The following is an 18961-nucleotide window of genomic DNA, read 5'->3' on the forward strand; positions in this document are numbered from 1 at the left end:
AACCTGGGGTATACAGACATGGTATCAGCTTGCTGGCCATGTTCAAGCAGCAGTGCTTCAAAAGGGACAGGGTATTATGACAGGTGTTTATTGGAGTTTGCAGGCTGCTGGAAGAAGAACTGTTGTCAAATGAAGCTGCTGGGCATGTTTTCTCATTGAGAATGAAAGTCATCAATTCCTTCAATGTCGTTGCCTCTAGCTCCCTCCAGATCTGCAGAGGAGATATTTGCAGAACTTTGCAACCACCCTGCTCACAAATGTTACACATAGGCAACTAATACTCTGTTTGCCAGGCCAACACTTATGTACACTGCTACTTATAAGACTAATCATGATAAACCGATACATGGTTTTACAATTTTGGAAGGCTTCCTATAATTTCAGAAAGTCATCACATCCCTTATGTGCAATCAAGATGCCCCCAGATCAATCTGATACTATCATCAATCTCAGGGGTTTCCACTCTATCTGGTGCATCTTGAATGTGACCACAACCAAGTTCATCAAGTAATGTATGTACAATTCCCAGGAAGCTATCATGATGATTTACTCTTACCACAGTCTACTCTCCCAGAACTCTTTAGAACTTGAACCAGTGTTAGTGGTTGCCTCCTTGGAGATAAGGGCTACCCACTGAAAACATTGATGACGATGCATGTTAGGAGCCTCAACAATAAAGTCTGAGTGCGATCAAAGCGACGTGACCACAGAAACCATCATTGAGCATGCAAACAACACATTAAAGATGAGATTTAAGAACCCAAATAGATTTGGAGAACCTTCAATATTCACTAGCCTGGCTTTTGAATCTGAAAGTAATTGTGACAAAAGTGCAGAAACGAGAATTAAAAGTGTAGGATGAAGAAAGTTCTTTTTCAGGGGAGGAGAAGCAGGAGAATGAACACCATGAGGAGGGTGGCAATGTTCTGGAGACACCAGCAGTGGCACAGTTAGCTCCACAGGATGCTCCCATTCTGGCACAAATTAGTTTAGTTGAACTGGTGCAACCAGCTGGAAGCCACACAACTGGCATGTTCCTCTCAACCCCTGAACCATTTCCCAACAGCTCAACAGCTAACAGACACCCATGGCTTCTCTGTTATGCCTCAGTTTATCACCCATTACAAGTGAGAAGATTACTTGCCAGGCAGCAAACAAAAATTGGCAATACAAGAAAATAGTGTAAACAAACTTTTTTATTGGATTGGAAAACCAAACAGAAAGTTAACAATCTAACATGCATTAAAAGCCATGTTCATACACATGTCAATTACAAATCTTTACTCTTCCTTCTTTTCTACTTCTATGTGGTATAATCACTTTGGCTTCATCTGGCCTACAAGTAGGCAGACTGCACTTATGCCTGTTCTGACTATTCAGATACTCTTGCCCAACGTCCTCTGGGTTTTGGAGCTTTGAACAGGAAAACTATAAGCTTTCCTAAAGTTCAGGATGTATAATTTCTATTTTATGTTTATACCAGACTTCAGCACTTTAACTGTTTCACTGACAGATTCACTACAAAAAGATGTCAAGATACAGTGGTCATGGGGGTACCAAGCTGCTTTTGAGAAACTGAAAGCGAGTTTGATCAATTTGGATGCCCCTAATTGCATTAAACTTCAAGGTAGTAATTAATGTTAATGACTTGGTCATAGCTGAGTAAGAGAGAGAGAGAGACTGACATGATATATTTTTAAAAGTTAAATTAATTAGCAAAGGTAAAAAGAAATTAAAAAGATACACTACAGTGGTAAAGAAAATACTGGGATTGCTATTATCTGTTGAATATTTTTGAAGTATATGCCCATCATGGCTACAGAGAAATGCTGGATGGACTGATCATGAACCCTTAGGCTTTTTTGAAAAGTTAAATAAAACAATATACTGGGCTATTTCAGTGAGTTTACTTTTGCAGTCGTATCACTTAATGATTGTTCACATTGAGGGGGAAAATAATTTTTGTTGCTTTACCAAGAACATAACTTTGTTTGAATCAGCTAAGTCAGAGTACAGGAGCATAAGAAAGCCATTCAGTCTCCAGGCCTGCTCTGACATTTTAGATTATGGTTGATCATCTAACTCAGCACTATATTCACACTATATATCCCTTGATAATTTTAGTAACTAGACATCAATCATTCTCACTTTCTCTCTCTTTAAGCTTAATGCATGACCCTCCAAAGCACGAGGGTAGAGAATTCTATACAGTCACCACTATGTAAGTGAAGAGATTCGTCCTCATCTTATTCCGAAGTATTTTGCCTTCATTCAGAGATTCTAGACTGGTTCTAGACTCCACTGCCGGGAGAAATATAATTTTTTCATCTTCTCTTTCTATGTCTTTAAGAATGTTTAAATTTTATATCAGATTACTTGTCATACTTTTAAAATCCAGTGGGTACATGCCCCATTATCTTCAATTTCTCCTCACAGGATAGTCTCATCATTTTTGGAATCACTCTGGTGAACCCTTGCTTTCCTCCCTAAATGAAAAGTTCTCCTTCCTCAGCCTAGGGCACCAGGACTGTGCACAGTATTTCAGATTGAATTAAATTGATGATTTATTGTCACTTGTATTTAACAAATAAATAGTGAAAAGTGTAATATGTTGCCATCCTCAGGCGCCATTTTGACTTATAGAAGAAATTAAGAAATAGCTGAAAACAGAGTTGTTCCTCCCTTCTTGTACTCCATTGAACATCGGTGGGTAGGGGTCTCCACAACAGGCTCCATGACCACAAACACCCCCACAATATAGTTCATTCCAGACAATATAATTCATCCTAGGAGTCCTGCTCTGGGGCTACCAGCCTGGCCATCACCCTGCCTCCAGGAGCATCACACTGGGCCTATCATTCTACCCTCATTGCAACCACCACTCCCGTCGATCTGCCAGGAGAACCAATTCGATCTACTGCATCGCTACAGCTGACCGAAACCATCTGCAGATGCTGCCTTCTCCACCGACCGCAAAGAATGTCCTGCCGTTGCTGCCATCTTGAAAACCAGTGCCACCACCACCTCCTCAAGTCCTGCACTGGACCTGCCAACATTGAAAGTGCCACACTCCAGCACCATCTTTTGCTGCTGGGCCCACACTCGCTGGCATGGTGAGCTGTCTGACGTCCTACTCTAACCAGTGTAGTCTAACCAGTGCTCTGTGAAATTGAAACTAGACTTCTTTCCTCCTGTACTCATATCCTCTTGCAATAAAAGGTACTTGCTTTCCGAATTGCTGGCTGCACTTGAATGTTAGCTTCCAGTGACAAGGTCATCTGGATCCCTTTTGCACATCAATATTTCCCAAACACTCAACATTTAAGAAATATTGGGTGCCTTTGTTCCTACTATTGAAGTGGATAACCTTAACACCAATCCACATTATATCCTATCTACCATGTTCATCCTTACTCACTCATTCTGGCTGAAGCCCCTCGATGTCTCTGTGCATCTTCATCATAACTCACAGTTCCACCAAGTTTGAATCATCTGCAAATTTAAAAGTATCACGCTGGTGCCCACAGCCGGGGACCAATCACTGATCCTTGTTTACCCCGTCACTGGTTACAGCCTGCCTACCTGAGAATGATCTGTTTATTCCTTCTCTTTGCTTTCTGCCTGTTCACCAATTCTAAATCCATGCTAGTATGTAACGTGCAATTCCATGTGCTTTAATTTTGTTTATTAACCTGTGTGGGACATCTTCAAAAACCTTCTCAAAATTCAGCCATGCTGTATCCTCCTCAGGAGGTCGGCAGCAGTGGGAGTCTTCGTTGAAATGGTGGTCCCAGGAGTTGGCAGCGGCAGCAACGAAAGCCAGAATCAGGCACCGTCTGCTTCGGTGTGGTGGGCCCAGCGTTGGGTTTGACCCTAGTTCAGGACCTGGCAGCTTCAGCACACTTATAGTTGCAATGACATCGGTGGAGGCAAGATGGCGCTAATGAATGGCGACACAGTTCCAGCATTGGCAGCCTGGCTCCAGGCTGTGACTGGGCTCAGGTACCTGATGAGCGCCTCGGAACACTTCAACCCCAGGGCATCAATGTGGACTTCAACAGTTTCCATATTTCCCCTTCCCCCACCTCACCCTAGTTCTAAACTTCCAGCTCAGCACTGTCCCCATGACTTGTCCGGTCTTGTCCTACCTGCCTATCTCCTTTTCCACCTATCTACTCCACCCTCTCCTCCCTGACCTATCACCTTCATCTCCTCCCCCACTCACCCATTGTACTCTATGCTACTTTCTCCCCACCCCCACCCTCCTCTAGCTTATCTCTCCACACTTCAGGCTCTCTGCCTTTATTCCTGATGAAGGGCTTTTGCCCGAAACGTCGATTTCGAAGCTCCGTGGATGCTGCCTGAACTGCTGTGCTTTTCCAGCACCACTAATCCAGAATCAGGTACCTGATGGCAGAGGCTCTGGCATTCTGGCTGCAGTAGGGTGTGGTGTTGTGGGGTACCTGAGTGTTCTTAAACTGAGGGATGGACTGTGTGTCTTTGTTTTTCTGGTGGCGAGGACTCAGAGCAAAGGCGGGCGAGTGATCTGGATATTTTCTTTCCTTCTGCCTGTTTTTTAAATTTCTGCTTCTGATTTTAATCCTATCTTTTGTGTTCTAAGATGGCACTGGAGAATGGCGACTTTGTATACTTTTAACTTTATTCTTATATTCCTATATTGAAGTATATGTGACAATAAAATCCAAATCTAAATCTAAACTATGTAAGATCCCCCTCTATCAACTTTATTAGTGACATCATTTCAAAAACTGTCAGGTTTGTCAAACATGATTTCCCTTTCATAAGTCTGTGTTTCTTCCACACATTCAGACAATTATTTTCCAACTATCTCGTAATGACATCCTTTATACTAGATTTGTGCATTTTCCTACTGACATCGGGGTCATAGGTATTCTATTTTCTCTTTATCCCCCTTTCACAGTAGGGTTACATTTACAATCTTCCACCATTTAGGTTCCATTACAGAATTAATAAAATGTTGAAAGGCAGATTCATTATCCCTGTCGCCATCTATTTCAACATTGTACACTATATAGCAGAGACGGGAAACCTTCTTTGTATCAGGGGCCATAAACATATGGGCAGGATTAATCAAGGACTATACTCAAAAAAAAAGCTTAATTCAGTTTTTAAGAGAGGAAACTGAATTACCACTCCTACCAATGTTTGCTAGTCCTTGCTGTTTCTTAGCTCAGAGTCCAAATCCAATCTAAAATTATCTGTTGCTAATACACTGATCTTGTCACTTATTCTCAGCACTATCCCAACTTCTTTTCCTTTTTGCTGATCCCTCCTGCATGTTGAATCCTTTAGTATTCGCTTCTGTGACCTGGTCAAGCTGTAAGCACATCTCTGTAATGGCATATTTTTACTTTTGATATGACCACTTGTTGTGACTATTGTGTATATTCAAATAGAGTCCCTTAAATTCAGCTTTTTAAACAATGTTGTCATAATTTGAATCTGATTGATTGTAGGATTTGTTTCTGCTGCTGTACATTTTCATTTATAGCTTTTCTACATCCTATTGCCAGCATTGTTTTTATTCCATTTGAATATCCTCTTAGATTCCCATTTCCCTGACAAGCTAGCTTAAAATCTTCCCAACAGCAATAGCAAATCTATAAATGAGGATTTATGTCTTGGTCCTTGTGAAGTTGTAATCTTTCTTCCTTGCATAGGTCCCACCTGCCTGAAAACTGATCCCAATGTCTCAGAATTCTCAAGACCTTACTCCTGCACCATTTTTTCAGTACTCATTTGTTTGCTCATTCTTCCTACTTCTATACTCACCAGCATGTGGTACTGTGAGTAATCTTGAGATTGCCACCTTAAACATCCTGCTTTTCAGTCTCATGTGCTCTCTACATTCTGTTTTGAGGACCATGTCCTTCTTTCTGCCTGTGTTGTGGTGCCAAAGTAGACCACAACTTCTGTCTCTCCACCCTTCCCCCAAAAGAATGTCCTGCAGCTATCCCATGAAAACCTTGACGTTAGCAGATAGAAGGCAACACGGTATCTCAGAGTCATGCGTACAGTCACAGAAAAGCTTGCCTGTATCTGTAATGATCAAATCATATATCGCTATTTCACTTCTACCCTTCTTCTGCCCAACCTGAGGAGGTGAGCTACTTTGTGTGATTCCGCAACAAGCTTGGCAATTACTATATTCCTCTGATGAGCCATTACCTTTGGCAATATCCAAAGTAGAAATCCAGTTAGTGAGTGTCATAACTCATTGGGGTAACATGCTGGCAATCAAGCCCATGATACCTGGAGTCATCACGAAAGTTAGTTTTTAAAAGAAATATATAACATTCCCAAACTACCTGATTTTCAGACCAAGATTGATAGAAAGCATGGACCAAGTTTTTGGCCTTAGTAGGAATCCACTTCTTATGGATAATTTTGTTTTATCATGTGATGCACATAGTCAAAAGTCATATGACACCAGGTTATCGTCCAACAGGTTTATTTGAAATCACAAGCTTTTGGAGTGCTGCTCCTTTATTAGGTGAAGGAGCCTGATGAAGGAGCAGTGATTTGAAAGCTTGTGATTTCAACTAAACCTGTTGGACTATAACCCGGTATCATGTGACTTCTAATTTTATTCTAGCAACAGGTAAACAATTAAACTCAATTAATTAACTTTACTTATTAAAACTCTAAACACCATAAAGACCCCTCCCTTGCACATAAACAGAGACAAACAGGACCACTGAAAACAGTCTTGTTCACTAAGTCTGTTGAGTTGGATTTTGCTGATCAAAGGCTTTTCCTCAACCTTTTTTCCAGTTGCTTCCATTGGTTCACACGAGGCACAGGGTGGCTGGTTCACTTATTAAATCGCTCTGACTTATGCAATTCTCAGACACAACTTCTACCATGTGGTGAAACAAAGATAAGCTGTTTCTTTTCATGTTTAAAGTGGCTTACTTCAGTTTTGGCTTTTGTGGGTCTCCTGGTTTTTTTTCTCATCTGAACTAGCTTCTGTCCGTCTGTCTCTAAGCTGTTCAACTACCTGGCAGGCAATCACATAGTTGTAGGCAGAGGAACCTCGTCACTGATAATTCGTCACTAGTATACACCTTTCAGCTTCTCTTGTAAACAACCCTTCAGCTCCAGTTCATCTGCGTATTGCTGGAATCCACCAATAGGTTTGCAAACAGGTTTCATAATTGGTATCAAATTACTTACTTGCAAAACATTCAGCTCACGTTGTGAATCCCCAAGTTTCAAAGTGTTCTATCTCAACTCAGTCCACAGTCTGTGCATGAGTGAGGTAGACTCAGGGTTCCTGCTGTAGCAGGAATGGGTGGCACAGTGGCTCAGTGGTTAGCACTGCTGCTTCATAATACTAGTGACCTGGATTTGATTCCAGCTTTGGGCAACTGACTGTCTGGAGTTTGCACATTCTCCCTGTGTCTGCATGGGTTTCTCCCACAGGCCAAATGTCTGCAGGTTAGGTGTACTGGCCATACTGAATTGCCCATAGTGACCAGGGACGTGGTGGGTAGGTGGATTAGCCATGGGAAATGCAGAGTTACAGAGATAGCGAAGGGATCTGGGTGGGATGATCTTCAGAGGGTTGGTATGGACTTGATGGGCCAAATGGCCTGCTTCTAGACGGTAGGGATTCTAGACTTGTAGAGGTCATCCTTTCCTTCTCTAGCTGCATGCTTTAAATCTGCAGTGTGACCACATTTTTAAATGTACTAGCAACATAATTCTCGGCATCGCAATGTACCACAGTGACTCTAGCCTTGAGTTCGAAAACACAGATTTCAAGATTTTACAAATCCATTCATGGATTTGTTGACATTTCCTGAACAACTACCTGCAAAGATCCCCAGCAACAACTGCATGTATTCAGTGACATGTGTCTTCGTGATCCAGAACATCACATCAATGACTAGTGAATTGTTACAAATCTTATTCTTTCTGTCTTCAAGAAGTAAGCCTTATTGGCCAAAATTGTTTTTGTCTGAGAGTGAATCTCTGCAGAGAAATTTATGATTTTTCCCTTTTACCTCATGCATGTATGTGTGTGTATGTGTGTACTTGTTTGAGCTGTTGAGAGGAGTAAATGTTTAGTTTCACATTACAAACTTTGTGTAACTAGATTTTCCATTTTTATTGAATGAAGTTTTGATTAATGTAGATAAATAATTTTGTGTTTTATTAAACACGGCTGATGGTTTTGTTTATTCTAAGTCTAAAGTAGAGAAAGGATACAATTGGCCATATCAGAAACTGAGTAAAACAATTAACTTTTGTTATGATTCCATGGATTATTAGTGGAATGAGCAGAAGACTCCTCCAGTGCACTCCCCTAGCTCTGGTCATAACAGCGAATATCAGTAGTTTCCACACAACAAATATTTCCTGATCTGATTGTTCCATTAAATGTCTTCTGCTTATGTGTCCTGGAATGTGGCAAAATATTGCTATTGTTCACTTCCTTAACAATATTCAGTCACCTTCTTGTTTACTGTGGCAGTTTCCTTCCTCCCATTGGCAAGGAAGAGTATCTCTATATGGGTCTTCACTTACTGCCCACAACATCATCTCTAGGGAGACAGTGAAGAAAGATTTTGCCTTCCCTGAGCTGCTGACTTTCAAGTTGTGAATCCATTGCTTCAGTTTCTCCAGTTGTTATTATCCTAGCTGGATTCCTCTAAGTATCTGAAAAAGACACCTACTCCTGCTAATTAGTTAGAAAAACTCAAAGTGAAATACTAATACTGTTGCTGAGTTAAAAAGCCATGGACAAATGTGTTACTGGAATTGCCAAGTTCCACATGTTCTGCAAGATTTCTGTTCTGTCAAAGCATCAAATGATTAGAATCTGTCCTTTAATTCCTGGTGATACCCCATTGGAAAAATCTTTGTCTGTGAGTGCTTTTTTTTTCAAGTCAGCATCTTCAGAGATGTTATTATTCACCACATGTAGGACTTGAACCTGGGCCTCATGGCTCAAAGTTAGAGACACTATCAGTCTGCCACCCCACCCTCCCCCAGACGTGAATATTATGGGAGAGTAGCTAATATTTCCACCTATTAGAGTAGCATCCAGATGCAAAACTTGGAGTTCAATGCTTTTAGTACTTTCTATTTTTAGAAGCCCTTGCCCCCTCTGAAAAGATTGACATGAATCTAGAAACAGTGCTTTGATTAAAGAAATAATTTCTGTTTTTTTTATTGTATTCAGCAAGAGGAATGTTGTTGCTGGAAAATAGAACAGCTTCCATTTCAGGGACACAGTGCTAATGTAAATAAATCAGGTTTTCCACTGTCTAGACAGCCATTATGTCAGCGTAGATACAAGTTGCACTTGGGGATCCTGTAGAATCCACATCATAGCAGGCTCTAAAGGAATTGCCCAGAAAATTGAGTTTTCCTCTGGGCAATTCCTCCATGCTTAGAATCCTCTGAAAGTCTCCATAAAAATCAGAGACTTTGGATGGTTCCAATGATATTAGTTAAAATAGTAATTCAGGAAATGTAAACTATTAAATAAGTTTATGAGTTCTTATTAAATAGACTCTGTAATTAATTCACCCTGGAGAAAGAGGACTGCAGATGTTGGAGTTCAGAATTGAGAGTATAGTGCTGGAAGAGGACAGCAGGCCAGGCAGCATTCGAGGAGCAGGAGAATTGATGTTTCAGGCAAAAGCCCTTCATCAGGAATTAATTCACCCAATCAAGTACACCACTCCACACCAATTATGCCTCCAAGGTCCTGACATGACATCCCCAGAAATGGCAGCTGACTGCTGTGAAAAGGGGCCATGGTTTGCTTTCCTTTGTCAGTTCTGCACTAAGACAAAACTGTCAGACTGGAAATGTGGCTCTTCATCTTCGAGGGAGTTCCGAGCAGAATCTCCTGTCGAAAATGTGTAGCACTCTTCTTTAGTGAAAAAAATGTAGGCTGTGAGGAAACTTGCATGGATTGTCACACTCTCGAAAACCTCACCCAAGTAGATGCACATAAATCCCTCTCTTCTGTTTTGAAAATGAGCTGTTGCCAAATGCAGAAGAACACCAACTCTCCTTATCTAAGGTATCACTGAGCCAGTATAAAAGAATCTCAATGAGCTAGCATAGGACCAATGATTGAACTTGTATGAACCCCCCTACTGAACCTGTGATATCTCCCTTACTGCACCAGTCTACAATTCCTTAATGAACCAGTGTGATACTTCCCTTACTGCACCAGTATATAACTCCTTACTGTACCCATGCAACAACCCCTTATGAATCAGCAAATCATCTTTCAAATCTTCAATTCAAATATGTCATGATTTCTTTGAATACAGTTTAGAATGAATACTAATTTGTTGACAGTTTTGTTTTCTGGGAGCATGCTACTAAGAATTGAGGAGCAAATTACTGCAGATACCAGAATTTGTACTGAAAACAAATAATGCTGGAAATCACAACATGTCAGGCAGCATCAGTGGAGAGAGAACTGTTTCGTGTCCAGATGACTCTTCATTTGGAGCTCTTTACAAATGCTGGCCTACACTTTCATTTTCGGTCTGGGTGTGAAAGCTACATTTGGAATTGGGCTGAGTGACTTGCTAAGACTTGAGGAGGCTGTCAGTTCTCTTGGATGGATGGATGGAAAGCTTACTTTGGAGCTTGAACATAGTGTTCAAAAGTCAAAATGAAAAGATAAAATATAAAACATTTCTCCAGCTCTCAGGTCTCATATCCTTGTATCCCATACCTCACTCTTTGTTCTATCTACTCGCCACTTAATGTCCTCAACCCATCCTTATGGCTCTTTATTTCCCCTATGCAACCCAGTTCCCCTCTATCCATATCCATTGTCCCTTTTATCTGCATGCCAACTTAGTGCCAACTTCTACCGACTATGTTTCCCATTTTACCTACAATGCCAACTAGTATTCACAAGTGCACAGGTAAAAGAAAATGACTCTCTTGAGAAAAAAGAACATTCTTATATGAAATAACTTGACAGGTCTTGACTGCTTTAAATCTGATTGAAATGTCTTGACACATTTTGACACATCGAGACATTTTTTAGCAGATTGACACAGCAGCTCTTATGAGCTCTTGACACTTCTTGATAAGTTGTTGCTTCTTGACAGGTATTGATACTTATTGACAAGTTGGACAGCTCCAAGAAGTTTATTCATCTTTAGCACACAATCATCTCCATAGTTAACAATCTTAAAGGGTACCTGTCACTCCCCTCTAAGGATATTTACCAGGATGTTGCCTGGTATGGTAGGAAGATCTGAGGCACTTGGGGTTGTTTTCATTGGAGAAAAGAAGGTTTAGGGGTGACTTGATAGAGGTGTACAAGATGATTAGGGGTTTAGATAGGATTGACCGTGAGAACCTTTTTCCACGTATGGAGTCAGCTTTTACGAGGGGGCATAGTTTTAAATTAAGGGGTGGTAGGTATAGGACAGATGTTAGGGGTAGGTTCTTTACTCAGCGAGTCGTGAGTTCATGGAATGCCCTGCCAGTAGCAGTGGTGGACTCTCCCTCTTTATGGGCATTTAAGCGGGCATTGGATAGGCATATGGAGGATAGTGGGCTAGTGTAGGTTAGGTGGGCTTGGATCGGCGCAACATCGAGGGCCAAAGGGCCTGTACTGCGCTGTATTCTTCAATGTTCTATGTTCTATGTTCTATATCTGACCTCACCCCCAGAGGCTAACTGACACCCCTAGCAATTAAAACCCTCATCTCCATCTTCAAGGAGTTCTAAGACCAACTCTCCAAGCATTCTTCAGCTGTCCAAAATCATGCCCTGGTTACCTGAAAGAATGCACTAAGAACAAAAGTGCTCTTGATTGCTTTAATCTCCACATTATGAGTTCCACATACCAAACACTCCAAAATCCATACTGAATTGACCATGCAAACTGCACATGTGTAAATCATAGGGTGCCCTTACAAAAATGAGAAATGTCAGGTTCCTGGACAGGAGCAAAGGTTTTGGGCATCTTCTGGTATTTTCATGGGGAGGGTCTCTGATTGGCAAAAATCTGGCCTTTAATCTCTTTAGCATATATAGGGAACAGCTGTAACGATAAAATCTCATAGTTGCATGTTGTAAATTGTCCCTGACATGCCTTAGCATTAAAAGTTTTAGTTTTTATACCTAGTCTCATTTTTATAATTTTTTGGGTGTGTTGGTATCATTAGCAAGATACTTTTTGCCAATCCTCAGTACATTTCCTTCTGTCTCTGTTATTTCTGTTAATACTTATTCACTCTTTATTTTTCCTTCTGAGTATAATTTGACTCACAACCACCATATTTCTTTCTCCATTGTGCTATTTCTTGCTCTATTATTAAGCATCATTGGGTAAGGGGATAGACGTATGGTTTCCTTGTTCTCCAAGTCCGTTAGGTACTTGTTTTCCCAATAATAGGCCAGGTATGGGAACTACACAATCTCTTCTTTAAGGCTTTATTACAGAAGTGTGGCAGTTTCATTGATGATACAACTGCTGCAAAGATACGACAGCTCCATAGATGGTATAAGGCTGCTGCCTAGATGTTATATGCCAGTTCTTAGATGTTACAAGGCAGATGCTCCTTTATTCTTATATCCTTGTGGTTTCAGTGGTTTTAGATGTAACTATATTTGGTCTGTCTATAGCAATGTTAATTTCTACAACAATGTCAATTGCTATAGCAATGGCACTTGAAACTGATCTCTGCAGTTACCCTTTGCTATTCGCCTAAGTGCTTCAATCATTTTGGAGGTCCTGCATTCCCTCTATAATCAGATCCCCATTTAGCAATACAAAATCTGCAAGTATCTGATAAGAACACCTTCCCTGAAGTAATCAAGTCCCACTATGTTTTGTCTGATTAAGTCCAATTTAACCCCTACTTGTTCTGTGGGCTTCCACTGAACTTATCTCTGATCTAATCAAGTACCATTAGAGAGTCATAGAGATGTTCAGCACAGAAACAGACCCTTCGGTCCAACCCATCCATGCCGACCAAATATCCTAACCTAATCTAGTCCCATAAGCCAGTACTTGGCCCATATCCCTCTAAACCCTTATTTATATATCCATCCAGATGCCTTTTAAATGCTGTAATTGTACCAGCCTCCACCACTTCCTCTGGCAGCTCATTCCATACATGCACCACCCTCTGTGTGAAAAAGTTGCCCCTTAGGTCCCTTTATATCTTTCCCCTCTCACCCTAAACCTATGCTCTCTAGTTCTGGACTTCCCCACCTCAGGGAAGAGACTTTGTCTATTTACCCTATCCATGCCCATCACAATTTTGTAAACCTCTATAAGGTCACCCCTCAGCCTCCGATGCTCCAGGGAAAACAGGCCCAGCCTATTGAAGCCTCTCCCTATAGCTCAAATCCTCCAACCCTGGCAATGTCCTTGTAAATCTTTTCTGAACCCTTTCAAGTTTCACAACATCCTTCTGATAAAAAGGAGACCATTCCCTTATCTGATTAAATCCAATTTAACCCTTTCTCATTCTGTGGGCTTCATGCAATTCATGGAATTCCAGAAAATCTGAAGTACCCTGTTAACTTGTCACATCATTATCAGGTCATGCTCCTAACAATTAACAGTGTAAATATTTTCATGTTAAAGTATGAAACAAATGTGGCGTGCTTGAGATCTGTCACAAACTTTAGGTGGAGTCTTACTGCTGAATTTGTGAAAATAGTGTTAGATTGGCAGTAATGGGATTCTTGACATCAAGAGCAAAGTGTCCAATTTTGAAGCAAAAAGTTGAATGGTGAGATGAGAACCTCTGTAGTCAGTGGCAAGAGTTTCTATGAGCTCCAATTTACATATATTAACATTGCATTATTCATTAGCCTTGCTCCATTTTCAGTATATGCTGTTGCCCTTTCTCCCACCCACCAGATAGAAAAAAGATGGCAACAATTCATATAAACATCAGACTAGGAACTGCCTATCCCCTTTTCCACCTATCCACTCCACCCTCTCCTCCCTGACTTATCACCTTCATGCCCTTCCCCACTCACCTATTGTACTCTATGCTACTTTCTCCCCACCCCCACCCCCCTCTAGCTTATCTCTCCACGCTTCAGGCTCTCTGCCTTTATTCCTGATGAAGAGCTTTTGCCCGAAATGTCGATTTCGCTGCTCCTTGGAAGCTGCCTGAACTGCTGTGCACTTCCAGCACCACTAATCCAGAATCTGGTTTCCAGCATCTGCAGTCATTGTTTTTTACCTTACAGACCTTTCATGGTCAGATCACCATTTCTCATATGGTGTGCAGAGTTGAATGCCCGGCACCCTCCAACAGGCTTGGCTCTCTGCCTTATTTGATTTCTCCAGGAATGAGAGAAAAGAAGAGGTTGAGTCAGAAGAAAGTGACAGCTTTATAATATTTCTCTATAAAAACAGCTGTTAATATTGGTGCAGATTGGGGAAAAGTGGTGAGGTGACCTGAGTAAGTGAGTAAGCAGAGCAGAGGCCTTTCACAGTGAGTAGAATGGGAGGGGTGTTTGTACAGATGGAAGATGTTGCACACGATAGTGAGAGTAGTGAACTCTGAGCCTTTTGTTACAGGTGGGTACAACAGCAGAAATAGAGTGAGTTTGAAATTGTATAAAGAAGATGGTGACACTTACCTTCATGGAGTCGAGAAGGTTATTGACTTTCTTCCTGAATTGCTGAGCATTCCTCCAGACTATAGAAACAACAATGATGTACATAGCATCCTCAGACCACACTGGCAAACTCTGGTGATAATGTCTCCTTTGTCATTCCTGAGGGAAGAGGCCCATCTTCCTCTGCACAACCTTGTCCACCAGGACCTCCAGGTCATTATTGGCAAAGTGGGAGGCCAATTTCCCTCTGTCCATCATGTCTGGGACAATTCATGTAACATGTGCAGGATAGCTCTGGACTGACTGTACTTCATCTGGTGTGCAACTGCATTTTAAATATGGCTTGGGGAATTCTTGACAGTGGCAAATACTTCTGGTAATGGAGACAGGGAAGATATGATGATGGCAACAGTATTCACATGGCACCATAGGTGATGAGGAAAGTTTCAGAAAGTGTCATGAGAAATTGGCTAGGCCTCATTGAAAGAAACCCTCCATCAGACTCGAGAACATTGATGCTTCACCTAATTCTGGTAAAATTCAACTCTATGTATTAATAAGTCATAAAATACAAAATAGAAAATAATTTTGCAGAGATTGTACTTGAAGCAAACAATATTTAGTTGAACAGAAAATGAATGCTTTCCAAACCACTTGGAATTTTTAGTTTCTATTTTAAAAACTGATGCTTTAGGTTTGAGATAATAATGACCAAAACTTTTGCGATAAATTCTGTGTCTTACAATCTTATACTCCACAACCACCTGATGAAGGAGCTAGTGCTTTCAAATAAACCTGTTGGACTATAACCTAGTGTTGTGTGATTTTTAAAAATGAAGGGAAGATGTTGATGCCTCTCAATCATGAGTCAACATATTCGGATTAATCTGGTGAAATTTAAGCAAAGTATAACAAAGAAAATATGTCTGTAAAATTTTTAAATCAGAAAATTCTGGAAATACATTGCAGATTTGGCAGTATCTTTAAAGAGAGAAACAGACTAATGGGTCAGATTTTCATGTTATCAGTGATAGAAGCTGAGGCATAGAGTTAAAGAGCAGGAAGGCAGTGCTAGAACTGTTTAAAACATTTATTAGGCCGGAGTTAGAGTATTGTGTGCAGATTGGAATCCACATTACGTGAGGGATGTGATAGTACTGGAGAGGGGGCAGAGGAGATTTACCAGAATGTTGTTTTAGTTATGGTGAGAGATTAGATGGCCTGGTGTTATTTTCCCAGGAGTGGAGGAGACTGAGGGGGGATGGGGAGGGTACATGATGGAGATTTATAAATTGAGAGGCAGAAACAGATTAGACAGGAACAAATCTTTCCCCTTAGTGGAGAGATCAATGACTTGGATTTCAAGATAAAGAGTGGAAGGTTTAGCAGAGATATAAGGAAACCCTTTTCACTCAGAGGGTGATGGAAGTCTGGAACTCATTGCCTGTAAGGGTAGTGGAGGCAGAAACCCTCTTAACATTTAAAAGGTACGTATGTGTACACTTGATGCCAAGACATACAAGGTGATGGGCCAAGTGCTGGAAAATGGATTTAGAATAATTAAGATGGTTGTTTCTGACCGACACAGACTTCTTGAGTCAAAGAGCCTTTTGTTGCACTGTAAATCTCTATAGCTCTGAGTAGCTGTGCTTTAGACTTATTATTTAATTTAGATTTACCATTCATCTGCAGTGCAAATTTTTCAGTAACTTTATATTGTATATATTTTAGATATCCTAAGTATGGAATTCTTATTTTCCTTTCATGAATATCTGAAATTAGTTGACTAAAATTTTTTTTGTATGTTTTGAAAATGCCTAATTTTAGTTAGCTTGAAGTATTAAAGATCACTTAAAATATTAAATATCAACTTTAACACCCAAGAGTACACAACAATCAAAAATACAATTTTGATACCTTATTTACTTGGAAGAAAAACATTAGTTGAAATTTTATATACCTATTTTCTAATGATACAACTAGTAGATTTCCTTCAAATAATACAGTTTTGTTTCTCTTTTGTGTTTTCTAGTTTCATAACTTTGATTGCACTTATACATTTTTCTATGAATTTGTCTTACATCTATCATTGTTAGTTCATATCTTCATTAGTCCTCATCTGTTTTCTGTGTCTTGTTTCCACATTTGTACCTATCTCTAACAGGCTCAACTCTTTCTGCTTCTCTTACTCCTTTCTTTTTGACTCATTGAAAGCTGGTGGGAAGACCTCGAGACATGTTGAAACCTCTCCTCAAAGAGCTTCAGGTGATTCACTGTTTGCTCCCATCACTTAAGCAGTCAAGTGTTTTCAGTACATTCGTTCTCATAATGAACAATATTGGCTACCATTGGGGCTCTATTTGAGTACCAATCAAGGCTCAATTGTAAAAAGCCATTTTAGGCTATCAGTGTTTGTGCATAAAATTTGTTTATACAAATGGTCCAGTGCAAAACATGAAAACCATGTCTGATAATTACATTATTTCTTGATGTATTTAATGTGTTTCTTGTGATGTGTTATATAAAAATACTATAGTGATTAATTGGCTTAATCTACTGCAAATCTGTATTGTAAGTTTCTGCTTAGACATTTTCCAATGTATTATTTAGCTCTGATTACTTGTTTCTCGTACTCTTTTACAAAAGCAATTGTAAATAATCTGGTACCTTGGAGGACTATCAACATTTTTCTTTGAATCAGGTCACATGATCTCACCACAGTCTGCACCTGCTAATTTGGAAGGCAAAATTGACGTCAGCCGAGAGAACAGTACTGTGGACTTTAGCAAGGTGAGTTACTTCTTCTGCAGAATTTTAACATATTCAAGCAAACCAAAACAAAAGCAAAAAAAAACATTGTTTTGTCATGACTTAAAAAGATTAAGATACATTTTATGAAATATTGAGGCGAATTGTCTGTGTGTTTCCTTCATTAAATAAGTGCAGTTTTGGGCGGAATAGCCAAACAAGTTCAAAACAACACATAATTTTTAAATGGGAGTTTTCTCAAAACTATCTGGATTTATGGTTTTCATGACATTTTAAGCTGATATAGGGTTCAATGTAATTGAATCAGGGCCCTGTTCACAAAATGGGTCATGCAAACAAATCAAACTTGTGAGCTTCCAATAGTTGCTCTGCATTGAGAAGGCTTGGCAAATTGCATACGTTTTCTTATGAATTCAGGCATTAACAAGCAAATGTTAAAAAGTATTTGCTTTGATAAAATTTGAATTAAAAAACTGACTAGTGAGATTCTTGCTCCCAGTGTGAATGAGAGTGGGGGCTGTAGGGATGATGAGCAAACTGACCATAGTATCATGGTACAGGGAGCCATTTAAGAGGGATAGAAAAGAGAGGTGTAGTTGTAATTAGGGATACTATAGACAGGAAAATAGACACTGTTGTCTATGGCCAGGATTAAGATTCCTGAAGATTGTGTTGCCTGCCTAGTGAGCGGGTTCAGGATATCTCACCAGGGCTGTGAACCCGGTGAGATAACTTGGGATGGGAGGAGAAAAATCCAGTTGTTGTGGTCCATGTAGGTACCAAGATATAGGTAGAAAGAGGAAAGAGGTTCTGCTGTGGGAATATGAGCAGCTAGGGGCTAAATTTTAAAGCAGAGCCAAAAAAGTAATAATCTGCAGATTATCACCTGAAACAAACAAATTGGCACAGTGGCAACAAAATTAAAAAGAGACAAACGTGTGTCTCAAAGATTGGTGTGGGAGAAATGGGTTTGAATTCATCAGACATTGGGGCAGGAGAGCCGTTCTGATAGGACAGGCTCCACCTGAGTCATGGTGGTACCAGAGTTCTTGTGATTAGGGCAGGGATAGGACGATAAAATAAATAGTGGGGGAGTGGTGGGTTCAGTTCCATAGAAAATTATGGAAAGAATCAAAGGATGAGAGGGCTCGCCAGAGGTTACTATAGTTTCCAGAATCCTCACTGTCACAAATAGCCTTGAGATGGAATATCCCGAAGACTTGTTCATCATAGCTGGTGACTTCAACCAGACCAACTTCTAAGGTGTGCTACCAAGATACCATCAACGCATTTCCTGTCCTACCAGAGGCCCAAACAGCCTTGACCATTGCTGTACAACCATCAAAGATGCTGACTGCACCTATATTCTGCCTGCATTTTAGTAAATTAGATCATAAGGCTGAACCCCTTTTCCTGACTCACAAGTGAAACTGAAGCAAGAGGATCCAGTACAGAAAGTCGTACAATGCTGATCTGAGGTAACGGATGAGCACCTACATGATTGCTTGAAGTCGATGGACTGGTCCATATTTGAGAACAGTGGCCAACCAAAATGAGTATGCAA

General features: G+C 40.4%; 1 protein-coding gene across 3 annotated transcripts in view; it reads left to right on the forward strand.

The window, feature by feature from the left end:
• LOC122551630 (sodium-driven chloride bicarbonate exchanger-like) overlaps positions 1-18961 on the forward strand; it is a 285117-nt gene that overhangs the window by 102011 nt on the left and 164145 nt on the right. For 2 of the 3 annotated variants that reach the window (XM_043693862.2, XM_043693863.2), the window contains exons 7-8: positions 16843-16893; positions 17330-17418. In XM_043693862.2, coding sequence (XP_043549797.2) covers positions 16843-16893; positions 17330-17418 — 140 coding nt within the window. The remainder of the gene's footprint in view (positions 1-16842; positions 16894-17329; positions 17419-18961) is intronic. The other variant, XM_043693861.2, reaches the window with a different exon arrangement.

The sequence above is a fragment of the Chiloscyllium plagiosum genome, unplaced genomic scaffold (assembly GCF_037043375.1).
Source record: "Chiloscyllium plagiosum isolate Xiang-an unplaced genomic scaffold, Cpla_swu_hap1 HiC_scaffold_7, whole genome shotgun sequence".
NCBI classification, from domain to species: Eukaryota; Metazoa; Chordata; class Chondrichthyes; order Orectolobiformes; family Hemiscylliidae; genus Chiloscyllium; species Chiloscyllium plagiosum.